A 27,500-nucleotide genomic window follows, 5' to 3' on the forward strand; every position below is an offset into this window, starting at 1 on the left:
TATAGACATGTACACACCTTAATCACATTATTACCGTTGTGTAGGACTTTTCGCCGCATTTTGCGACAGGATACACACATGGCAGTGCTCAACCGTTTGACGGCCAACAAAAGAATGGCTTCAACAACGCCGTCGTCTGTTTGCATGTATAGCATGACAAATAATTAACTGCACTTGAAGCTTTCAGTAAATTAAAAATGAAACACCCAAAACTGTATATGGCATCATAACGAAGACGAACTATATGTTTATACGTGAAATTCTGGAGGGGACGTCGGATGGCATCACGTGGGGATGTAATGACGTGTGCCATAAATCGAACTATGTACTATATCATGTAAAACGGGAACATGAAAGGAATATTCTAAAAGCAACTCATGTAAACACCTTAATCGTAATATTGTCTTATTCAGAATAAGGTAAATAATTAGATTACTGATGTTCATGTAAACGTAGTCATTGTCTTTGACCTTGAATGGACAATTTGCCTTATTTCTAACAAATTGTCTTATTTCTTTATTTATAGCCCACAAAGATATGATTAAAATAAAGTGTTAATGTATTTGGTCTTGGTGGAATAGATCTGCTACGCTGCTGCTGCGGCAGAAGTACCGAGACTTGCTACTGCCAATACATCCACAAACATGCTGCTGTGAGCATGTAAGAAATACTGCTGCTGCACATATAACAAATAACCCCCATATACAGTAGCATACATAAATCACCCCGTAGCAGATCTATACAGATCTATGGAGCTGGGGTTTCTAAAGCATGCTGCAACTGCTACCACAAGCATTAGTCGTATATTTGAATATTGAGCAGCGAGCTCATTGGCTACTGATACAAGAGATAAACAATCAGCTGTGCCATGTGATAATGATGTCATTATGTCAAATTGAGTCAGACCTATCGGACTGTGCCATCTAGAGTTTCATGCCAGAACTTTGTATGTGAAATGTTTAACTAAGAAAACATCTTCCAAAACACTTTCTGTAGACAAAAACTCCATAAAACAGTTGTGAGTTGTCAAAATTACATCCAATCTAGAATATATGGTGCATGCCATTATAAACACTGTACTGTATACCTCAAACATGGCTTAGCCATTATAAATGTATTATTAATCAAAAAACTATATGGTCTTTTTCTTCATAGTTACTAATGTTTTTGCCTCCATTGAGTGCAATAAAGGTGACAAATCACTTGAGATGAGGCAGCGCCTCCATATCACTGTGATTGGCTGCCTACCCTGTCAATGTTATAATTCCCGACTATCGTGTGAGCAACAGTTACTAGTGAAAATGGATGGAATAATTAAACTCACCAACTTGAATATTACCACATTACGTCCTGGTTTAAGTTATCACTCAGACCATTTAAATTACAAGTAATGAGGCCTTCATGACGCCTGCGGCGTTTACCAATAAGTTATAGAGAATGGGAATGTGACGTCAGCAACGCAATACAAGGGATTCAAATATTAGTCTGTGTATTCTAAGCAAGTGCAAGGAGCTGTTAAAAATATTAATGCAAATACGGACGGCTTTTCCTCTGGTGATTTGTATTTGTTGTCATTGTACGCTACTTAACGTGTCCTAAAACATGGCGGCGACTACCCAGAATGAAGTGTGCAATGACACAGATTCCCATTCTCTATACTTAATTCAGGTGCTCTCTAAATTATTGTAGCTAAATGCAGCAACTGCCTTAGAAGTTGCACATGAATTCCCCCTCAAATCATTAACAATACAATATACACATTGTAATTTTTACATGGAGGAAAGTGAATGGAATGACAAACCCTCGCTGTTCTGCCTGACCATTACTTGAACTTGACATAATTACGACCACAGAATCGACGTGTCTTCCGACAAGCGCGTGAAGGCTGCTTTATTGACTAATGGTCCAAAAAAAGAGTTAGGGTTAGGTGATCATATAGCCAAGCACTTGTTAAAAACGCTTAAACTTTAGACTTATATAACCTTTTTTCATAGTATATTAATGTATAAAAATAATCTATACAGAGCATCGGTTGCTTGTGGATAAATTAGCTGCATAAGCCTTTAATTCAGAAACATAAAGTGGAACTGGAACATGATTTTATAATGGACAAAAACACGGAAGAAGGGGAGTTTTGCCTCCTTAGAAGACCAGCAAATACCACTGCACTAGTTGCAAATCTTGTGTGATAGTTTTTAAGAAAGAAGGAGAGTCTGGAAAGTTCTTCTGAGGAGAGCTTTCACGCGCGCCGCTAGTGTGAGTGACACGAGCTTCGCTGAAGAGAGCCGTGGGTTTGTGACGCACCGGTGACCATTGAGCTGCACGAGGTGCTCAGGATCAGTTCAGTTCAGCGCGGAAACACCGGAGAGCGACAAGTAGCCTACGCCAGTAATGTTGGGCTCAGCGGACCACGGAGAGACTCGTAAACGAAATGGTACCGGTAAGCGCTTTTTCCTTCTCTACACTTTCATCATGACTGTCGGTTTAGATTGAAACGGCAGGTGTTTGACCAAACCGAAAGAAGGATAAGTTTGGATGCGCGAGTGACATGCTGTCAGACGAACAAATTATTTATATCTGTTATCAAATACTGGCTGAAATTAATTTATCTTGCGGGAATGTGGAAGTGTATAAAAAGTATGACGGAGATATTGTAGAGGGAATTATTTTGAATTTCAAAGCTTTCTATTTTTGGTCGTTTTTCACCGAGCTCTGTGATAAAGCATTGCTACTAAGTCATGTTTACTTTGCTGTGAAAATAGGCAATATTGCTCTGGCATCCTGAAAATGGATGAAACTTCAGTGAAATGCCGCGTGAGAGCTCATTGCTTCAGACAAGCAGTATTGCCCCGTCATGATGAATGTGCCTTGACATTTATCATATTTTTCAGTTCATTCATTTTAGTACAAGCACATTAAGGGGAAATAGAAGAAGGGTCTTGGTTATCCCAACATAACTTGGAAAAGTAGCTATAACCTAATAGTTTTTTAATGTTAAATTCTATGACCATTGTATATTAGCTGCCTTATGTGTTTTAATGAAAACATTTAGGGTAAGGTAAAGTAAAAAAAAAAAAAAAACAGCAAACACATTCTATTCTTCCATTCCACTCCTTAAGTTTGGCATATTGGTTTGTTCGCGGCGCTGCAAATCTGACATACATGAGATGCTGCTAAAGATGACCCACCAGCAGTTTAAACACTTATCTTAAAAATTACAACATGATTATTTCATCAGGCACTGTATAAATGTGCTGAAAACAGGAGTTGCACTTCTTGTCCTGTTTGAAATACACCATGGTTGTGAGATGGAACTAACCCACAAGCCTACCTCAACCCCTAAAACATACATTATAGGAGGATAGTATGTAGGTCATTCTAGAAATAAGTCCGGTTCATCGGTTTGGTCTGAACTGTTGCTTGCATGCTTTCTTTCTTAATTTGGGTTGAATTGGCATCCAGTAGGCCTAGATACACAGGATTGTCTGCTTTCTAAGAGCAAAAGAAGAGAGATTTAAATATGATCTTTTTCTAGTTCGCTTATTCACTTTATATGTGTATTTGGTGTCGTTTTTGAGGTCCGAATTACAGTATGCTCTCAGTCTTGGTATTTTATATTATTTAGATGAATAAGTTGGGCTTAGAAATGTTCACTTTTGATGCACATGCCTTAATGTATCCCCTTTACATTTCAAATCGTTCCTTCGCTCATGATCTTTAATCATAATTTGAAATCGCTGAACACCAATTTTCCACATTTCACAGTAGGAGAGTGAAAGCTCGTTCTGCATCGCATAGCAGGTGTGCGGATCAGAGATGCTCATCTGTCTCTAGAGGCAATATGAGAGATGATGCATAGACCCAGCCAGTCTATTTGTCCACTCTGACGGGTCTGATATTGACAAATGAAGACCATTTTAAAATGTATTCAATGCCTTACTTTTTTCTTTACTGCTTTTCCCCACCTTTTTCATTATGTGCGAAACATGTGAAGGTTGAAGTGTATTGCAATGTCTGTCACGGGTGTGGTAAAAATAAAGGCCTTTTTGAAAAGCTTTGTTACATATCAGGAAGGAAACTGCTTACAATTTAAAGCAATGCTTGGCCTATTTCAAGCACAGACTTTTTGAAGAACACAATAACTCTAAATAACATGAAACACCTCTTCTCCTCGAGCTGCGTGACTCCTAGTGAATGCCACATTGTGATCTAAGAGAGGAAGTGCTTGATTCTATAGGCCCAAGGCCATTGCTTCAAGGTGAACACTAAGAAGATGAGTAAGGATCTTTGCTCCGCATTAAAGTGGAGCATATCACCTCAAATAATCAATGTGTAATTTACTCTTGAGGTTTTATTATATCGATTCTCAAAGTTTTATTTAAACAAACCACTTTCCCACTCCACGGCGAGGGATGTTGGTCTTGACGTACTGCATGTCGATGCTCTTCTTGTGTTCTAAACTGGTGCTGCGGCCGGCGGCACAAACAGATAAATCACACCGAGAAAAAATGCGCTCAGCTTGGGCAGGATGATGTTGATGCACTGCCTCTTTTGCAGTGATCGTGCCTTTATGCACTTTGCTTTCTCCTCTTCTGCAGATTCAGTCTTGCTACCTGTCTCAGTTATGTAATAGGACTGATTTATAAATACAAATAAACTTTTAGAGGCACTGATTTGTTGGCAGTGGGTTATAAATGTCCAATTTCCAATAGGTACTGTATACAGATCACACAAGTGATGCTGTGCAGAGAATGCCAGCTATTAGAATATGGCGTGAAGAGGCAGCCGTTGATTCTCTTGGCAGTACAGGCTTGAGGAAAGGCTCAATTTTCTCATATTCTCTTTCAATCAGTGTAAACACTGGAGATTTGATAATAGACATTTTGGCAATATATCATTGGTATGCTTATTTATGTTTAGACATTCTGCCTGCATCTCTTTTTAAAAGATTTAGATGCAGTACATCTATCATTATCTTTATTCAGGTAATATTGAAAGGGGCAAAATATTACAGTCTGAACTGATTGCTCTCTTACTTGCCGAGACAGTAAATCATTGCACAGTTTCATGGCATCTCCTCCTCAACAGCCGTTTTGGTGGATTGGTTTGAGAAAACATACAAAACATACAATTTCTGCCCATTTAATAGAAAAAGACATGTAACCTACCTGTGCCATATTGCCTCACATACATGCCTTAACATACTGTAAATTTTGTTCCTCTATTCGTTTGTTACTTTTATGTTAATATAAATGGCTAATATTTAAGTACTGTTTTTTTTTCTAAATAAATTAAAGTGCTAAATTACTAAAATACCAACAATACAAACATAACACTCAAAACCAAAATTAATAATGTTAAATGCTGCAGGGAAATGTAGGCATTATAGCATTGTACATTATATTATGTACTGTATGAAAATATTAATTTACATTTTGGTAAAGATTACATTTAACAGTGTTATTTAATTATTAGTGTTTTTAAAGATTTATTTTCACTGAGTGATAGATGACAGCAAAGAAAATGTAAAAATAAGGAAAAAGAGCATGCACAATTAAATACAGGATTAAATATTGGTCAGCTCAGTATATTTCCAATAATCAATAAAAAGAAATTCAGATATATATATATATATATATATATATATATATTTATATTCATGCTTACAAGTACGAAGAGGAATTTTACTATTTTTGTTAGCTTATTTGATTGAGCAAAGATTAATCAACTGGTTTACCCCAGTTTTTTTAGTCCAACATTTACTCTGGGAAAGTTGCCAGTTTCACTGCATGAGTATTTACCTTCTCAGTAGGTATGAAAACGGTGTTGAATGTGATATCTATGAATGAACTTCTCTTTCTGAACCCATTCAACTTCTAATTCCAGTGCAGTTCCTGTGTCTGATGTTGTTTTTGGCCAAAGTGGGAGAGACCATGAAACAAAGATCTAAAAAGTTTCAAGAACTTGTAATGATGTATATTTTTCACATTTTATTTAATAGTACCTTTTCAGAAGAATCATGAATGTTATCGGGTTAGGTTTGGATTGTTATATTCTACCAGCAGGACTCATGTTGGTGGCGAGTAAATGCAAATTGTCCATTGGCAGCAGCAAAATGACTTTTGTTTGAGGATCTTTAAAATGGAAACTTTATCATGATTGACTGAGAATGAATGAATGATATGTTAGAGACTTCCTGGTAGAATTAACACGTAAGCTTCCAAAAGTCATTCTTTTCAAAGTCATACTTCTCATAGCACACATGAGGGACTAATAAGAACTTTGACTATAGACTGATACTAGTGTGTGTATGTGTGTGTTTAGTTGTGTGGATCTGTTTCTAAGCTTTGAAGGGCATGAGGGTGATGACACCTGTTGGATAATAGCTGCACTGGAATGTAAACTGTTGGGCAGAATGCTTCGCTTTTAAATATAGGATTTTCTCTCTGTGTCATTCACTCTTCTCAGCTCATCACTCTCTCTTAATCATTCATTACCTCTTCAATCATTCTATTTTCATGACAGTGAGTGAGCCGGCGATGGAGGGAGACAAGAGGTGTGAAACAAAACGACAGAATGAAATATTTGCAATACAAATGTAGGTTTACAGCACAGAGTATAGCAACAAATTCAATTTTTTCATTTTATGTTCAGTCATTTGACAGAGCGACAAATAAAATACAAACAATACAAGCAATTAATCATAAGAGGCAACAATATTTGTAGTACACACTGCCAAGTTTTAAGCATTTTCACTATTCTTTTTTTTTTTTTTTTTTTGAAGTTAGAGTTTCAATGTACTACATGGACATACTTTAACAAGTAAATGTACTTATTAAAGAGTTGTAAGGTACAGTAGTCAAAATAGGCAATTTAGCCTAATTCTAAAGGTCAGTTAAAATGGTCTAGACTCTAGACAGTTTTTTTTTTCAAAGGGTTGAAAATGGTCTAGACAGTTCTTGATCTAAAGAATCTGAACTGACGGACTTCTAAAAGGGAAAAGAATGAACACTCTAAAAGTATAGGACATGGTCCTTTTAAAAACTTGTAATAATGTGCCATTGCATCATTCAGACTTTATGATTTTTTGTTTGTTTGTTTGTTTGTTTGTTTGTTTTAAGATGCAGTTTTTATATCTGTTTTCCCAAAGCATTTAAAATAGCATCAATAAATGTACTCAGCTGTTTGCCCAGCTAAACTGAGAATTTTAGGCAGGCAGTTCATTGGACAGCGTGGACTCTGCTGTTTATATGAGCTGACAGTGACAATATGTCTTAACTAGGCATGACATGATAAATAAAATAAAAAAAAATTTGCCCTGACCAGCTGTAACAAGCAGTTGTTTTCTTTTCTTTTTATTTGTGACTTCATGTTCAGTAGCTCTGCTTACAGTGAAATATCATTAAAAATCCCCCTCCTGATAACGGAATGTTAAAAGTAGGCTTTGATTGGCTGCTGTTGTGCTTCGTCACACAGCGTATTCTCTTTCAGTGTGGACCGATGAAATGCTTGTCGCTGGAATCTGGTTTGTACACGGTGTACGTAGTATGAGCAGTACTCCGTCCTGGTGGCTTTCATCACTTCAGCAGACAGAGCGGTCAAGTGAGACAACCCCTGTCAACTCTCTTTCCCCTTTTCTCTCCTTCTCTCTCCCCGTAGCCCCAGCTCTGTTTTTCTCACCCTCTGCTACGCATTTCCCTTGTGTATAAGCGTGTGTGCTTGTACATGTGCTTCTGTACCGTGTATGCTATGGTGTCTGACAGCTGTCTAGGCCCCAAGGGTACACAACCTGCCCTTTTCTGAAGCGTGCCTTTAGCGCCCCCTCATCACGCTGTCTCTGCTCCCCGCCGGTAAGTGCTCGACTCTAGGCTGCGGTCAGCGGGAACTGGCCTCTTCTCAGCAGGGGCCGAGAGGTCTGGAGGGTTAATGTTTCAGCATTGTGACCTCTCTCATTTCTCATCACCTGACAGCCAGTGGCTACCGCTGCCTTTCTCTTCCCTACAGTACAGGACACATACGTATGGAGGCACAAATCAAATAGCCTGTATATATTTAAGCTTTTGAAGCCTACACATACAGATTAAAGATGTATGATGAGTGTCAGGAACTTGAGAAATATTTTGATCCTATAGAAGGTCCAACAACTACAAATACTCACACACACAAAGTGTGATTCTAGTTACTGCTCTTGTTTTTAGTGCTCTAATGGTTTAAGATTCTGATTCCCAGTGGTTGATTGTGACCCAAAATGAGCCTAATATTATATTTAATTTTTTTATTATATGTACATACATATGTATGTATGTATATGTATATGTATATGTATATGTATATATATATATATGTGTGTGTGTGTGTGTGTGTATATATATATATATATATATATATAATGTGTGTGTGTGTGGATGTGTGTGTGTATGTATGTGTATAAAGTTTATAAACAATTATAAAATAAATAGTGCTATCAAAATTTACGTTTTAACACGTGATTCATTTTTTTCAGTTTAACACGTTAAAAATATTTAATGCAGAGACGGAGCCTAGGTTTGGCCACCCCACTCACAACTGCTGCTTCTGTCTCTTTTTTTCTTGACAAGAATTGCATTTATTTAGACGCAGAACATCTTTACGACCACATCAAACGGGCCTTTTCAGACGTGTACTTCACTTCACCTCAGCGCTGGGCGCTTGTCAAATGAGTGGTGCAGGTGATGAGAAGCTTCAGCAGAACATCAGTGAACTGTGGTCAGATGAGATGTTGTCAGGCCATATGTCAGTAAAAACTAATTTTCCTGTCCTGTCAGCCGTTATACTGTGCTCGTAGCATGTGCTCTTCAATTGCATGCACAAATGTGGTGGCGCATGCATATAATTTCATATTAAAGTGCAAAAGAAGCTATGAGCATGCAATGTCGTAGTTATGTCGTCAGTTAAGTCATGAAGTTACCAAAAAGGTGATTAAAGCTGCCTTAAAACTGTGCATGCATGTAAGTATTTGTTATATATGAGTCAGATTTAAGAACCTCTATAAAATGCAGTGGTTTTCAAAACTGTCCTGGAGCACCCAGCACTGTCTCCCTTATCTAACACACCCAATTCAACTCGTCAGCTTATTAGTAAAGACTTTAAGACCTTAAGTGGGTCAGAAAAGGTAAAGAGTTGTGAGAAAATAGGATGCGTGTCAGATTTGTGTCATGTTGCAGCGGCAAATATTAAAGCAGCCAAAATAACCTAATAACCCAGCTGCTGTGATGTCTGTCACTCAAAGAACAAAAGAAAAAAAGAGGAAATCAATAACTTTTGTAGCTTTAAGGATTCATCTATATTTAATTTAGAATTTTGTGTTTGATAACTTTATACAGTTTCTGTATATTTCCTAGCTAAATATGACATTTATTATAATGGGTTTATGTGATGATTGTTTTAAGTTCACTTAAATTAGAAGTTGTTATATTTTAAAGTCTAATAAATGTTCAAATTGATAGCTCTCAATTATGCTGTAATGTTGAATGGCTATAGCCAATGGTTAAATATTAGAAAATAAAAAACAATTTCATAGAGACATCATAGTATTGGTATCTGTGATGCTCGCCTTCAGTCATCAAAAAGATCCAATTAAACAAATATTAAAAATCTACTGTCTTATCTTTATGTTGTTTCTATATTAATTTGAAGATTGAATGTGTAATTATTGTAATATAAAAGTATATTTAAAAACATTAATGGGTCAATATCACCATAGAGTGCCTTTCAAACCCTCACAATACTCAAAAATGTTGGTTTTAATTTCCCATTTGCTTTGTCATGTCATAAATAGTAGACATTCAAGTACTATAAAAACTAGGGATGTAACGATTTACCGGGAGCCGGTTGAAAATCGATTCAAATATGTGACGATTCAAATCGGTTGAGATGCTAAACAAATCGCGATTCATTTAGGGGTAGGAGTTTATATGAATGCATGTCTGAAGGGAACTTACTGTCTTTAGAAAAGTTTAGATGGAAAATCTGTGTTGAACGCCTCTCACACACATACTGGCCTGTAAAATCTAAGAATTTATTAGCCAATGGCTAATGTTAGATATTATTTAGTCGCCCAGAGTAAGATTTAGTCGCATATGCGAGTGATTTACTCGCAATGTAGAGGGTTGCTCTGTATAATGCATATTAAAAGTTCATAAGTGCAGTGGAAACCAAGGAAACGCTTTAAGCGCCACCTGCTGGCAGAGAGTGAATCTGCGTCTCATTCAGCTCAGATATGTGTCATGGACATATACTGTTAAATACGTTTTCATTAAGATGCAAATTATATTTTCTGAAAGGTATGATGTCCCTTTCCAAAACAGGGTTATTTGTTTGCTTTAAAATTATAAATACATAAAACATTTTATGTAAACCATGTGTTTTTAAAGAAACTCATACAATTCGCACATGTATTTTTTTCTTATTTGGAGAAAACTGAGATAATTGGATGCAGTTTTTTGTTTGCATGGTATTGGCCCCACACCTAGCATTGAACACACTGGATTATATAGATATGATTGAATTATTATTTAAAATATTATAGTAAAATATCAAGATGACAGGGTGGACCAGCACATGACAGGGTGGACACATAAAGCAGAACATGAAACATTTATTCAACTTAAAAAATATATATATAATAATAATAAATAATATAATTACATCCTCAATCACATTGATATACCCCCTCCCCCATTCATTTTAGTTTTTTAGCAATATTAGCTACAAATGAATGCTATGTCCACCCTGTCATGTGTATGTCCACCTTATCGAGTCTTAAGTGGCCAACGGTGGACATTTTGAGCTTCAATTAGCATATTAGCTTACAACAAACTGTGACTAGCTAAATAGTTAGTCTGGTGCACTCAAATTGAGTAATCTCTCATTACTCAAAAATGTTTAAATTTTATGATTTGACAATATTCTACTATCATTCAAATTTAATGAGCAGTGCATGGGATATAGCAAAATAACACGCATCCTCTTACACAAAACTAATAAAAATCTAGAAAATGTATCTAAAGAACCAAGTAATGCTTTTGTTATGAATATAAAAACTTAGCCTAATATAACACACCCTTTCATAGTCATTTTTATGTTAAGTTATCATGGCAAATGAGTTATTTATGTACAGGACACCAAAAGGCACCCTACAGTGATATTGACCCTAATGTTAGGTGGGATTAATCGCGATTAATTTCAGAAAAGAACATTGCAGAGAACATTGAGCTGACATTTACAACAGATTTAGAACACTTAAATTAAAAAGACACATCTAAATCATATTTCTGTATTTTTTCCTCTGCATTTACTTTTGTGTTTTTTTCTGTTCAGCCTGTGTACATGCATGTGGTACGTGCTAGTCATGGTAATTTGATTTTAAGTACCTTCTTATTTCTGTTACTTTAAAGTGACAAACAATTTTAGTACTATGTTATGTCACAACTTGATGTCCAATGTAAAATCTGGGTCCAAGCATCAATAAAAACATTTGAGAATTGCTGTCCTGCTCAGTGTTACAGAGAGGTTTTATGCTGGTCGACAGGGAGCCAACAAACACTCTGTGAACAGAGGTGGAGTGTGTAGGAACAGGTTGGCATTTTTCTTCCCAGGCACCTTCAAGCCTGTCTAACATAAATGAGGGCACTGTTTGCCTTTTAGCAAGGAGCAGTGTTTTTATTTGGGTATATGTGTGTGTTAAGTGAGTGTATGCGTGTGTGAGTACCAGCAGCTTTTTTCTCTCAGAACGAGTGGAGTGTTAAGCAGCCACTCCTTCTCATAAAAGTGTTTCAAGGTGAGCCTGTAAATGCCAAGCAGACAACACACAAGTAGATATCTGGAGAAAAGGAGTTCACCCTTAAGAGGTTTTTTCAAATCTAAAATAATTTAAAAAATGCACAATTTTAATGCTAAAGGTGCACCTTTTACCCAAATTTTATAGTCAAAATTTATTCTAAAATATTTCTTAATCTTCCTCACTTTTTTTTCTATTTATTCAGCTCAAATGGCTTAACATTCAACTTAGTTTTGAAGGTCATCTCAGGTCTTCTGTCTTATTTGGTCTTTGTAAACCTTATTGTTTTAAAATTATTTAAAAGTGAAGTTATGGTAAAATCTTCTATCTATTGTTAGAGTGTTCACCTTTCAAACTGTAACCAACAGAAATGGCATCATTGTAATATTTGCATACTGTGTTGCAATTGGTCTTCTTTCTTGAATTTACCTGTCTATTGAATTGTTATTGGTCTTTTATTCCTTGCATCTATTTAACCACCCATAATCGCCTTTAGATGGCAGAGAAGCTGTGCCACGCATTTATTCGTCAATTTGAATCAGTTTAAATTTCAAGTGTTTTTGTGACTGATGAGGATTTTGTTGTTTGTTGTAACTCTATCACCACTACTGTGCAGAAGTAAGTGTAATCATTAGATGATGTTTAATGAACATTGTTGTCTTAAAAAACAAGAAGCAGATGTTTAGCTGGAAGGCAAACCTTCATTTGAACGGTCTCTTAGTAGAATGAGCTTTGGAGAAAACAGCCATAATGCTTGTGTGTACGTCACATGTATGTGTGTCTGTGAGAGAGAATGCATCACGGTAAATGAAACTGGCACAAATACCCAGCATCCCTGTGGATTGAGCGAAATGATAGGTGTTAGTCAACTGCACCAACTAGGATTATTTTTATCACAAGCACACACAGTCATTTGGGAGCATCGATCTAAGATGCTTCTGCCATGGTTAAGAGGCTCTCATTTAAACTTCAAAATCAGCTGTATTAGCATGTCGAAGCACTCTCTGATGGCATCAGTACTCTTCTGATGTTCTGATGAATGTGTGTGTGTTGGAGAGGAAGAGACAGACAGAAAAGCAGAGGCTGATTGCAGTAGAGGTGATTTAGCTGTGTCATGATCAAAGAGCATCTTGAACCTTACAATTTGCTGTAGTTTTGTTGCTTCCTTCCATCTTCAGGTCCTCCTGTATGAACCTCCAAACTAACCTCTCTGCCTCTCTAATGGCTTACAGCGAGCGCTGCTCTGATTAAAGCTGAGCTTATGGGGTGAGTGTTCTGCACTCACACTAATCCTTCCCATGCTTTCTATGAGTGTTACTCTCACTGCTACCACCATGCATGTGTAATCATGCTTTATACATCTGTTCTTACCTGCACATAGATTTTATAATATTGCTATATACTATGTCATTTGAACAATATCCATGTGTATCCATATGGATAGATGGAAAGATGGATAGAAAAACAGTATACACTCTAAAAAATGCTGGGTTAAATATAACCCAGCGCTGGGTTAAAAAGGGACAAACCCAGCTATTGGGTTGTTTTGACCCAGCGGTTGGGTTGTTTTGAGTGCTCTAGTAAAAAAAAATTATATTATAATCACAATTGAAAATGGTTGTGCTGCTTAATATTTGTGTTGAAACACATAATACATTTTTTAGGATTCTTGGATGAATAGAAAGTTGAAAGGGACAGCATTAATTTGAAATAGTCATAATATTTTGTGACATTATAAATGTACTGTGAATTTCAATCAGTTTGCTGTGTCCCTGCTAAATAAGTTTTCATTTCTCAAAAACAAAAACAAAAAACCTTTGAATGGTATTTACACGTGTTTAGTGTGTATATATTGGATGCAAGTAAGTGAGCTTATAAGCCTGCTAGCAAAATGGTACTGTTTCAGTTCTTTCAGTTCAAGAGTCAATCCCCATGATACTATGATTGGATTATTAAAATAAATTATTTCTACCTTTTTTCTTCTTAAAATATTGAGCTGCTATTTTTCTGGTAACTGCTATTTACTCTGTGTAAAGAAGGTAGCTGCTATTTAAGCATAAATAGTAGTAGGTTTGCACCAAGTACTGTATAAATAGCAACAAATACCTTGTTGTTTACATTAGGTGCAAATAGCAGTAGATACTATTTACACAAAGTGTAAATAGAAGTGATATGCTATTTGTACTAAGGGCAAATTGTCTGAGCAGTAGTGAGTGGAGTTAATGAAAATAGCCTCTGCCAGCAAACTTGACTATTTGCCCTTAGTGTAAACTTTTTTTGTCATATACAAAATTGTATTAATATAATAATTTATTTATAATACAGTTTAATTATCTGTTGTTATTGTTGTAATTATCGTTATATGATACTCTTTTCATCTTGCCTTGTTATTGTTGACAAAATCAAAGTCCTGCGTCATAGGAAATAACAAAGTGGCATAGAAAACCTCCAAACTTTGAAGTGTTTGTGTGTGTATTTGAGGTGCTGCAGTGGGAAGCATTAATGAGGCTCTCAAGGACAAAACACACCCCTGCTCCTCCAGGTCTCCCCGTGTGACCCCAACCCACTCCCATCTCCACCTCAGGCACCTCATGCCTGTGAAAGCGAGAGTCCCTCTGGTGTCCAGGAGCTCTGAATGGCTCTGGAGGAGATGGTGACGTCTGGACCAGGCTGACTCACGCTGAGGAGGCAGACTCTTGACTTTATATCCCCTTATCTCTCTGTTTCTCTTCCTCTCTACATCTATTTTTACTTTTCTCTGTGTCTCTGTATCTCCTGATCTATTTTTCCTAGTGGCTTGAGTCAGAGTTCCCAACAGGGGAGCACACAGAACTGCGGATATGGGTTTCATGGAAAGGTGAAATTGCGTTTTCTATCAGCTTTTTTTTTCAGGGGTTTAGTGATGTTGGTACATAGCAATGAGGAATCCACAGTGGGTAATTAAAGATTGAGCTGCAACACTGAGTGATTCATACTCTGAGCAGGAGAGCTGCTCTGAATGTTCACATCAGCTCATGAGAGGTGTGGATGAATAGGTACTACACACATATAGAGCCAACACTTAGAACAAGACCACACTGTGTGTGTGTTCATGTGTGTGTTTGTGTTTTAGATGGCGTGTGGAGGAGGTATGGGTGCAGGGGATGAGGGGGTGGAATACAGTGGAGCTCTGTACCTACCCAAACACACACACACACACACACACACACACAAACAGACAGACAGTGCATCTGTACTTAGCAAAATGAGGACATACTACAGACTTATGTGTTTTTTTTTAAACCTAGTAAATAAACATTTTTGTGATTTAAAGGAATAGTTCACCCCAAAATTTTGTCATCATTTACTCACCCTCATGTCATTACAAACCTGTATAAGTGTATTTCTTATGCTGAACACAAAAGAAGATATTTTGAAGAACCAAACAGTTGCTGGTCCCCATTGACTTCCATAGTAGGGAAAGAAACACTATGGAAGTCAATAGGGACCATCAACTGTTTGATTACCGGCATTCTTGAAAATATCTTCTTTTATGTTCAACATAAGAAAGAAACTCATACAGGTTTGGAACGACATGAGGGTGAGTAAATGGTCGTTTGGGTGAGTAAAAAATTGTGTGTGTGTATATATATATATATATATATATATATATAATTATTTCTATGACTTAATAATAATAACAATAGTAATAATTATTATTATTATTATTAGCAATAATAATAATAATAATTATTATTAATAATAATAATTTTGTGGCCTTTTTCACACAAACGTAAATATCACACAAATGTGTTATACGGAAAAGAAATGATAAAACAGTACAGAAATAATACAACTAATTAATTTTTTGATGTGATATGATGATTTATTTTTATAGATTTTTATTGGAATTTTTGGATACATATTGGCCAATATTGGATATTTAGATGTGCATACACTTTCTCTTTATTTTTACATGTACTGTAGATTACTTTTGCTGTCATCTGATGCTCATTTAAAGGGGTCATATGATGCGATTTTAATTTTTCCTTTCTCTTTGGAGTGTTACAAGCTCTTGGTGGATATTTTATACTTTATACAATATCATATTACTTATTAATATAAATAACTTTTTTTTTAAATTAGGAAAATAATATTATTATAAAATCATTTTATAACATACATAACTTAAAGGTTATCTTTTAAAACATCAATGAGGAAAACAAATAATAATATTAATAATGTTATACTGTACTAATATTAATTATTATATATTTATATGTATTTAATATTAATAATGTTACTGTTTTATTTTTTTAATAACAATAATTTATTAATACTATTTTATTTTATAATACATTATATCTAATTTGTAATATAACCTTTTAATAGACAAATTAATATTAATATGAATGAATAAATACATATTTAATATAAATAATAATGTCACGTTTTATATGCATTATCAATAATAAACTTTTTAGCAACATCATATGACCTCTTTAAAGTTAAATACAATATAAGAACTAATAACACTGGTAAATGTAATCTCTCATAAATCTTAAAGGGGTCATATGATGCTGCTAAAAAGAACATTATTATCTGTTTCTTCTACTGTACTGTATAATGTTGGGATGTGTATATCATTGATTTAAATAGTGTACGTCACTAACACCAGCAAGGTTTGAATGATCATGCCGACAATTTGAGTTATGTAATATAGCATTTCCTACAGTTACAGGTCTTTTCTGCTATTTGACAAGTGTTAATTTTTTACTCTAACCCCCAGACATCCCTAAAGGGACATTTTGTCAGATTTGTCTAACTTCCTGGGACATCTTTTTCACTAGAGAGCTACGTAAACCCACACACATCTTTTGGCTTTCATGGTTGTATTCCTCTAGTGTTGCACTGTCATACAAAATGAACTGCTTTTGTGCACTGCACTAAAATTTCAACTGTTCTATCTCTCTCTCCATCCCTCTCTTTCCCTCTCATTCTATCCATCAGTGTACTTAAATAGCATCAGAATGGCCCATTAAATGTTCTTTTAATTATTCTTTCTGCCTGTCTTTGTCCTTGGCACACATTATCTCCTTCAGTAAATTGTGACGTGTGATTCACTCCAAACACAGCTGATGGAAAGATGGCGCACAGTCTCAGCTCAGACCTCCATCGTCCTGTGAAACGCAGATGATGCAGCACAACACGCTGACAGAATCTGCATGAGTGGGTGTTGTTTGAACACACACACAGAAACTGTGATTTCCAGATTGCCACTGTTGTCCGTTGTTGTTGACAGCGAGGACAGTGTAGAATATCTGTAACCTCCAGAGACCCCTCCAACCCTCCATCCTATGCTTAGGCTCTCTCTATCTATCTGTGTGCTTGTCTCCTTTGTCCTCTCTCTTTAAATGTTCTCTTTAACCTGGCCAAGTGAGCCACTTTCGCTGTTTACCCCCCACTGGTTTCCCTGAAGAGGAATATCTCACAGACGGGTGCATATAATACACACACACACACACACACGGCTCCTGTACCATTTCTCATTACTGACATTGTTCGAAACTGTGCCTGGCATAGTTGTTGTGACTTGTTCACACATACATAGTGAAAGTACCTGCAAAGTGTCCTGCTGGGCAGGAGGAAGTGTGTGTGATTATGATGAGCATTCATCGCTCTGTGTGTGTGTGTGTTTGCCTTCAGCCATCACACACACTCAGTTAAACAGGCCTGAATCCTCAACTGTTCTTCTTATCTTTCTTTTTTTTATGTTTCCGTCCACCTGTCTAAAAAATGTGTCTATTCATTCAACTGTCTTGAATTCTATCCATCATCCATCCGTCCGTCCGTCCGTCCGTCCATCCATCCATCCACTCTCACAGTTTTGTTGATCTATCTGCATTTACATCTCTCCTCATTTAGTGTTTTATTGGTAGCGCCTCTGCCACTTAGAGTGCAATTTTGTTTCCTCTGCGGTACCACATTGTCACCCTCGCCTCTGTGTGTAAGTGCCTGTGTAATGTCTTTGTGTGTGTTTGTGTGCGTCTGTGCAATTTACACAGACACCCCGATGAATATGTAATGTGTGAAAGAGCATGTAAACATGCTGAGAGGGTCCCTGCATGTGAAATGGACAAAAATTATTCAGGGTTTTAAGGATTCACCCTTTGTGCATTTGTGTGTGAAAGTGTGTCACAAATATAGGTTCATTAAAATATTTTGAGATGCTCAGTGTTGCGGAAAATGCAAGCAGGTGGGCAGACGTGACAAGTATGTGTTGTTTTGTGTGTGTGTGTGTGTGTGTCAGGGTGACTTGTGTCTCTTCGTCGAGCACATGTCTCATCCTGACACCTGTTTGCTCCTAAACTGTTTTGGGTTGCCACGGCTCCTCTAGGGAGTCTGCTCTCTTCCAAAGCAGTTAACCACCACAGGAATGTGGAGAACTCCCTCTCCTCTCAGCTGACAGTTCTTTACCCCTCTTTTTCCCTGTTTTCTCTAATTCTTTTTGTTATCTTTTTACTCTTTCTTTTAATGTGGAAAGTGCACAGCATAATATGTGTGTGCATAGCGGATGGCTAGAGTGTAACAACAATTACTTTTGCCCTTTGGGTCCAATTAACACCCCACAGCTTGACCCAGACTTTATCCCGTATGTATCAAAGCCAAACGTGCGCGCGCACACACAGTTTCAAGGTGAGGTGAGTCAGGTGACTCTTGCTTGCGATCTGTACTAAATTATTTTGCAGAGTACACAAGCTAACAAAGTACTGAATAAAAAAATGAGATGAACAAGCTGATTCTCACAGACAACTTGACCCTGAGATATGGATAGATGTATTGATAGATGATGAATAGGTGGATGGATTGATAAATGGATGAATAGATGTATTGAAAGATTACTAAATGGATTGATGGATGGATGGACTGTTAGGTAGATGGATGGATAGATGGCTAGTTGGATGGATGGATGGAAAAATACATGGATGAATATATGACTAAACAGACATTTGGATGGATGAATAGATGTATTGACAGATGACTAAATGGATGGATGGATGGATGGATTGATGATAGATGGGTAGATAAATGGATGAATAGATGAATTGATAGATGGCTAAATAAATTGGATATATAGATTGATAGATGGATGGATAGATAGATGGACTAAAAGATGGTAAAACAGCCAGATGGATGGATGGATGGGCAGGCACATGGATGTGCGGGAAGATGGATAGACAGATAGATAGATGGATGGAGAGATGTAGCTGTACTGAAGTGAAGAGAGAGTTGCCCCTATTCAGCCTGTCAGCTGGTGAGCTTAGCACAGTACAAGCTGGGTTTATACCCAATAACCCCTTCACACACACACACACACACGGGTGTTTTTAGTGATGCATGTTTGTGCAGTCAAGTAATTTTTTCAGAATGAACTCCCGGTGTACCGCTCACAATCACACCTCTATATTTGAGAGAGTTCTGTGTAAATGTGAGCAGTTGTGCTATTCATTCCCTCTCACACAGCCCCTATTAGTGCTTTTGGTTTAAATGCATTCAGCTTTGTTTCTTGGTGTTGTTTGGATATTTATTTCTGCATTGCACAGGTTGTGGCCTACATGTCAGAACCCTATGAATAACCAGTCACATTCAAATCAACACCTTTCAGAGTTTCTAAGCTGACATATTCTAATTAGACTGAACTCTGTGACACAGAATGTCATGAGAGATCTGTATGTTGGCATGCAGTGTTTGCTTAATAAGTCTTAATGCACATAAAATAAACAGACAGCTATTTAAGAGATGACAGGGTGCGATGATCAAATAGCGCTGCGGTTAACCAGTGCCTGGAAATGTGGCCGGTCATTCCTGGAATGTGTGTTTGGTCTCTGAGCTTTAAGCTGCGCTGCATCCATAAAGGCTTTAAATAAAGTTTATTTGAAATGTGCCACCATGAACGATAATGGCAAACAGGAAGATCAACAACCATCTGTCTTTATCACTTCCTTAAATACACCTTATGTTTGTGTTATTCAGCCAATGAAATGATATAGTCCAGCTTGATTTATTAAGTGCATAGCAGTATGCGTCTATCATTTGATCAGTCTGAGTGTGAGTCGTAACGTGGCAGGTGTATTTTCGTCATGATTGACAGGGTAATCAGGATGGATTAGGGCTAAAGTGAGTACAAATGTGATGGAAAACGTTTTTAGTTACACACTAAACCCTCTGTTGTTTAATCTTACCCTCCTGCCCTCCACTCACACACACACATGTACAGATGGAAGGGGTGAGAGGGGTTATTCAAAAGGCCGCTTTAGTTTGCCCTTAGTGTTAGTGACATCGAATCAACTTACTTGTTTGCTTTGGAAAGGCTTTGCCGTGTTTAAATGTGTGTGCAGCTGCAAATAGCCCACCTCACTATCCAAGCAACACACTGTGCCAACATGTGTGGAAACATTTTTTAAAAGCATTCCTTGTGCACACTGATTCAACTGATAGTAAAAGTCTACACAGAATGATGCTGCTGAGTAGGTGTAGTAGAGTGTTTGATGATTATATTATGAAACTAGTCTGGTTGTGCTGGAATGGAGGTGGCCAGCTACCAAATCCATTCAAATCCCTGCACTTAATGGAGATGGAGCATAATTTTCTCTCCCCCTCCCTTCCTCCTCCTCTGTGTTTCTCCTTTTCTCTTTTGCACACTAACACACACATTTTATTTTTCTGTCATGGTGGGGATTTTCCATTGACTTCTATTAATTTTGTTCTGAGCTAATGATATTTTTATCCCCCAAACCTAAACCCTGACACTTTAACAAAAACGTTTTACATTTTCATTTAGATTTGTTTAGTCTGTCTATTTTCATTTCACATGCAAAGACATCTTTAATGTTATGTTGTTAAGATTGGTTGATAGATCTCCTCAGAGAAATATTTTCTTAAAGTTTGCTTTTGTTTATAAAGAAAGCTTGTTAAGTTTATGAATTTCAAGATAGCATCGCTTGGATAATTTGGTACTGAAAAAAATGTAATGTTAAATATTTGAATTAATATTAAAACTTTGGTATTATAGCATATTGGAACTTAAAAGATTAGTTCACCAAAAATGTAAATTCCCTCCTTTTGCGTGAACTCTGTAAACAGGAGATGCATGTGGTATTACAGGGCTCTTTCTCTCTGTAGAAAAGTCTTTAAAGCAGGACACTTTATATAACACTGTACTTTTACCATAGTTCTCTAGACCAAAGCACATCCAAGAGTCCCTCTTTTAACCCTCTCCAGATTTCTTTTCCTCCACACTGTTATGCCAGCTGGGATTTGGGCACCACCAAGATTGGCGCAAGGCCTAATCTTCTGAGAGGCAATGTTTTTAATGCAAATGTCATGTTATATTGAATGTGCGACGGCATCATTCTTATTTCTGTGACCTTTGAAGCAAGGTATACTGATGCACCAGGATGCATTTGTCTAAAACGTTGCCACCCTTTGCTTGAAAAGTCAAAGTCTTTTGGGGCTCTATTCTGCTCTAGTGGGGCATTGAAGTATAGAGATGGATTTATGCTATTGATAGGTATCAATAAAGTGTGTTCCTGTCACAAGAGTTTATAAGGTTCTAGGCTTTAAGGATGTAACTTTATATTCCTGTGTGAAAATGTGAGAATAAACAACTGAAAATTTCTGAATACTGGGCTGGGTATAATTAACTTAAATTAATTAAGTTGATTAACTTGAAATATTTTAATATTCAATATTTAACATTAAAAGAAATATTTTATAGTTCATCATAAAATGAAAATTTTTTCATTTGCTCACCCTTTGTCATTTCAAAGTGTGTGTGTGTGTGTGTGTGTGTCTGTTAACCATAAAATATGAATTTTGAAGATTGTTATTAACTGAACCATTTATGTATGGACATATATATATATATATATATATATATATTAACATTAAAATTAACATTTTATGTAACTATTTTTTAAAGAAGCAAATTCAATCAAATAAACGAAATTTAATTTAATGTACTGTACGGTATATAATGGTGCCATTTGGAATTCTACTGTCCTATTTCTTTTCATTTCAAGACCTACAATCACACAGACACAGACAGACAAATTGTGTGTACTATCTTGTTGTATTAGGATTTAGTAATCAGTTTTGTGTGTATGTGTGTTGCTCTGTATTCCATTTCCATCATGACTGTGCTGCTTTTCTGACTTCATACATCAGTTTCAAAACAACTCTGTTCTTTTTCCTCAGAAGGCTAGTATAATTTGTTAATGGCTCTGTAATGATGGCTTTTATGCTTTTTCTGTTAATGACCTGCTTTCAAAGTGTGTGCAACACTGAATGTGTGTGATGTGCATGAATAAGAGAATATTGTCATATCTCATTCTCCTCCTCCATCTGAATTTCAGTGCATGCATTTGGTAAAACAGCCTGCTGAGTGTGTGAGTGTTATATATTCTGCCTGAACACATACACACTTATTTGATGGTGCAGTTCATCAACCTCGGGTGTCAGAGAGCTGATTGACCTGCAAAGTGTGTGTGTTTGTGTGTGTGAAGCATTAGGTAATTGTGTGTGGGTGTTTGAAAGAGCGCCAGAATCACATAAAGCATTGTGCCTTTTAGCAGCCTTTAGAACAACAAAAGAAACTGCACTCGCCTTTATAACAGAAACTTCATTGGAGCATAAAATATAGCATAAAGTCTTCATTCCTGCACCCATCGTGAATGCGTTTTGTGTGTGTGCACCAGTAACAGTTTTACCCTTGGTGCAAAGTGGCTTAAGTGGTTATTTCAGCAAAACATAGCCATTGTTTTTGGATTGTTATGGCTGAGTACGATAGTGGCACTTTACTGATTTCCACAGAAACTCTTATTCCTGTTCTGTAGGTTTTAAGATTTCTCTGAGATTCAATATCAGTAAAAAGAGGCTCCACTGATGCCAGTTCACTAGCATTGTGCCTTCTGCCGCATTCTCTTGAGATGAATAACCGTTTTTCTATCCTAGTTTACTCCTGAACGTAATTTCTTGCAGGTTGATTGACCTCTCTGTTGGTTTTCTGGATCATTTTCCCCAGTGATCTGTAGTTCATAATGCTCACATTTGATTCAGCAGTCCCCAGGCGTCCTCTCCCTGATCTCACGGATGCTCACTTATCACTGAGACGCATGAAGCACAGCCCAATCTCTTCCCCCATGGAAAATATGGCACTGTTTTTGAAAGCAATGTCGATGTCAATGAGAGAGCAAAAGAGAGAGAAAAGAGAGGCAGTGCAGGTTGATGTTTAGTTATGCTAATGCATACCATCAGCCGGCCGTCTCCTTCGGTGTGAGTTTGCTATCCACTGTGATTTGACTTCACCTGCATAATTCTGAATTTATAATGATGTTCTGTGGTGTTGTAAAGCTCAGAGACAGGAGACCTGGACAGATCGTGCTCTTCACAAACCTCCATAATCTATACAGCATCTGTTAGCATAATCAGACCTGAATGTCTCACTGCATCATGCTTACTCTTTTATGTGTTAAATTGGGCTGTATTTCAGTATAAAAATGTAATTGGAATTAATTTGAAATGATTGCATATAGGTCAGTGACATGACGTCTGTTTTTCATTTATTTAAAGGGGTCATATGACGTTGTTAAAAAGAACATTATTTTGTGTATTTGGTGTAATGAAATGTGTTTATGCGGTTTAAGGTTCAAAAAACACATTATTTTCCACATACTGTACATTATTGTTTCTCCTTGCATTGCATCGCTCCGCGTAAACATAACCATGTCTGCATTTGTGATCGGAGAAACAACAAACAGCAAGCGCTACTCTACAGTGCTCAAAACTCGCGTTTGAATCATCAGTATATGACCCCTTTAAAATACATACATTACAAACATGCAACGGCTTGATCATGTTTTTTTTTTCAAATCTGTATTAAAAACAAAAACTTAACTAAAAACTAAAAAAATACTTTTTACCCTGAAAAATATATACTACTCTTCAAAAGTTTGAGGTTAGTAAGGTTTTTTTTTTTTTTTTTTAAAAAACCCTTCTTACGTTTACCAAGGCTGCATTTATCAAAAATAATAATAATATACTTGGTAATGTTAAAAAATAAAATACTGCTAAAATACTGCTGCTGCACATATAACATATATGAAATAACCCCACATATATAGCATACATTAAATTAACCCGCAGCAGACAGGTGGAGCTGGGGAAGGTGGAGGTCAAGCGCTGGCAAAGTATTTGAATATTGAGCAGCAGCTCATTGGCTGCTCATGCATTTCCACCCCTTAATCTGCGAGTTTCCACCCACGGCACCGCCATTGTTTTTTCGCAAGCGACAACAATGTACCAGTTCTAACGTCATGGCAAAAGTTCAAGCAAAGCATACTAACTATTCTGTCTTTGGCTGCACTGACGAGCACAGAACACCATTTAGAGTCTCAGCCTCAGAGGAGACGAGAGAGCAGTGGATTTATTGATTTATTTACTGTATAATTACGCTGCTGCCACTCAGATCTAGTATAAACGTGATTTCTTTCCCAGCTGTTTACCTTCACAGACATAACTGACAGTTTTTGTAACTCGTGTGTTTTAACATAAACTTGTGTTTATTTGACAGTTTAAGCGCAATAAGACATGAAAGACAACTTACTACGTAGTTTAGTACTCATGCCACGTGACAGCCGCTTTCTGTGTGTGTGCTTCAGATGTGTGCGCTCAGAAAACCGTATATCAGAAGTTTAAACTAATATGGTTTAAAACGCATGATTTCAGTGTGATAGACATGATAATAAAAACCAAACAGATGTGTTTTAGCAGAGTACTTGAAGTACGAGGTGTGAAGGCACAGCCCTATTCTGGAAAAGGGGGTGTTGATCAGTCATTATAAACTTGATAATTGCATTAAGGTTTTTAAAAGATTTTTCCATTTATTTAGCATGACCACTCTTATGTCATTGACCCTTACATGTAGGGCTGGGTGATATGGCACAAAAATAAAATCTCGATCATTTCAGAACATTTGACAGATTCTCGATTTTTAAGATTTTTTAACTAGTCAATTTGAAAATGTAACTACAACATGATTCAAGTAACTTTTTCTTTATTAACCCTCTAGTTAAAGAAAATTCTATTCCAAGTGCACCACACATGAAGTTGTCAACATGAGGTAAATGTTAAACAAATCACTTGTTAAATATCTTTGCAGAAAAGATGCATTAACTACAACTACATCTTGTACAAACTTGTCTTATACATATTATATGTTCAGAAATAATACATGGAAAATGCTTTAAAAAATTCTCAAAAATCAAGGTAATTCAAATTCAAAATGACTGAAGGTATAACACCAGTAGACTATTATTGGCAGGAATATGGACCTGTTTTGTTGTGTTTTCTCCCATGTGCTCCCCGTGACCCAGTTTTTTCCCTCTCGTTGATTTGTCATTTGATTCACCTGTGTCTTGTAATTACCCCTCGTTAAGTTCTGTATTTAAAGTGTTGTCTGTGTCTTGGTTCCTTTGTCCGGTGTCGTCTATATTATGTGCTTCGTGAGTGTTCCTGTCTGCCCTGTGTTACCCGTTTGGATCAATAAAGACTGTTACTCGTTACACTCCATCGTCTCTGCGTTCCTCGTCTCCACACAGTAGTTCGTGAAAATTATTAACTATAAATGTTCTGTAAAAACAATGAACAGCAGCTTTCAGCCTGTCACCATGATGCAAACATGAAATATCAGACATACAATAGTACTTCTTTACAGGGTTTTTTATTTGATTGTGCTGCTTTCCATTGTTTTTCTATGTAAACATGGACGCTTTTGACTGAAACAGCATTCTAAAAATGTGGCACTCTAGTTAAAAAAAGTTCAACTCCCATCTTCTTGCATTTTTTCCTATTCCACTGCCTGCATCACATCTTTGTCAACACAAAAGTGCATTCTGTGTGAATGGCACCTATAGCGATATATTCTACTTATTGTCTTTCACAGAGCATGTCACACAGCGGTTAATCATGTGCGCTGACATGCGGTTCATTCTTTTCTCTTTACTGTTATCATTGGCATATTGTCAAAGTGTCTAATTCTAACGTTTGGTAATATTTCTATTCAAAATTGTGATTTCTCGATTTATAAAAAATAAAATCATGGCAAAACATTAAATTCGAATCAATCGATAAAATTGGAAAATTCGCCATCCCTACTTATATGTGGTGGGAAGAGTCCCCTAATAAAGATAATTCAAACACTGTACACAATAATTCACACACCCCACATATCATACAGAAAGTCATTTAACATGGATTAAACTGAAGTTATGAAACACAGCAGATGTTGCAAAGCTATGAAATGCAAATTTCTTCTCATCCCAACTGAGTTGAATGCACACATGTCCCCTGACAAGCACACACACAGCATGGCCTGAGCAAACACACCCATCTCTACTGGTGATGCCAGCGGCCCTCAGAAAACCTATTAGGGAGAGAGCATCCAGTCAGCCATTCACACAACTCATCGTGTTCCACAGGGCTGTGTCTCCAAACTAGACAGAGCATCGCTTTAGTGCAAAAGCAACAGAAGACTCATCATTCCAGAGCCCAGCCAGCCAGTTATAGATTCATCTGAACATACAACGTCAGTGGCTAATAATGTCACGCACACAACTGCTGTAGCTTCCATTTGCTAAATTGAGTTTAAAACTGTTGGCAGACATTGTATTTTCACTGACATGTCTTTATTGTGTCTCATAGTAAATATTACTGTGGCACTCTGGAGCTGATTTTATCTTCACTTTCACCACTTATGACCACTTATCTATCTTCAATTTGGCTGGAATGAAAGTGCTGAAGTCAGACAAACTTTTCAGAGTTTGGAATTACAAGTGGAAAAGAACTAAAAATAATAAGACAAAAAAAGAAAGAGACTGAACAACTTGGCAAACTGTGTTTTTCTGTATAATTTATATAGGTCTTTGGTTAATTGTATTTGTGAGTTTGTCTCTGGCTGATTTAGAATTTTTTTTCCACGCTTTTTATGGAGAGTGGAGGGGGAAAAAGGAACAGAACTGGGAAAAAGGAACAGAACTGGGAAAAAGTTGCATGCCCAATTCAAATTTGTGCCACCCATTTGTGATGTATATTTGTGATGTACATTTTATATGTTGTTTGTTTATTAGGTCTATTATTTTCCATTTTCGCTTTTAGTTACAGTACAGATCAATTAAAATAATAGAATAGCATTTTTGTGGTGGCACCGATGAAAATAAAAAGTGTTCTGTACAAGTGGAATTATTATAATTAAATTTATACATTTCATAAAATTAAATTCAGTAATAATAATATAACACTTTTATAATAATATTTGCTTATTTATTTATTTTATTTTTACTCAGACTATATTTACTATATTTACTCAGACTGATCCTATCAGTAACTGAAGGACTGCTATATTCTCTTGACCTGGGGAGGGTGCTCTGTTCAGAAGTTGGCCACGTCATATCTTGTTTCAGTAGAGTATTTTTGGAGCGCTTGACAATCTGCCCTGCTGTTTGTGCATTTGTTTGTTTGCGTGTGTGAGCAAGAGTGACAGAAATACACACATGTACCTATATATGAGTGACTTTCAGCAGGATATCCATACTCTGATTGATGCGGTCTCATGGGGAGACGTGGATAGAAGATATGAAACAAGACA

General features: G+C 36.6%; 1 protein-coding gene across 2 annotated transcripts in view; it reads left to right on the top strand.

The window, feature by feature from the left end:
• The first annotated feature begins 2,357 nt into the window (after nucleotides 1-2,357).
• The window catches only part of LOC107755570 (zinc finger protein 385D-like), a 98,514-nt gene continuing 73,371 nt past the window's right edge, over nucleotides 2,358-27,500 (top strand). For both annotated transcript variants that reach the window (XM_016572442.1, XM_016572443.1), the window contains exon 1: nucleotides 2,358-2,440. In XM_016572442.1, coding sequence (XP_016427928.1) covers nucleotides 2,392-2,440 — 49 coding nt within the window. In that variant the 5' untranslated portion in view covers nucleotides 2,358-2,391. The remainder of the gene's footprint in view (nucleotides 2,441-27,500) is intronic.

The sequence above is a fragment of the Sinocyclocheilus rhinocerous genome, unplaced genomic scaffold (genome assembly GCF_001515625.1).
Source record: "Sinocyclocheilus rhinocerous isolate Xijiao unplaced genomic scaffold, SAMN03320098_v1.1 scaffold2849, whole genome shotgun sequence".
NCBI lineage: Eukaryota > Metazoa > Chordata > Actinopteri > Cypriniformes > Cyprinidae > Sinocyclocheilus > Sinocyclocheilus rhinocerous.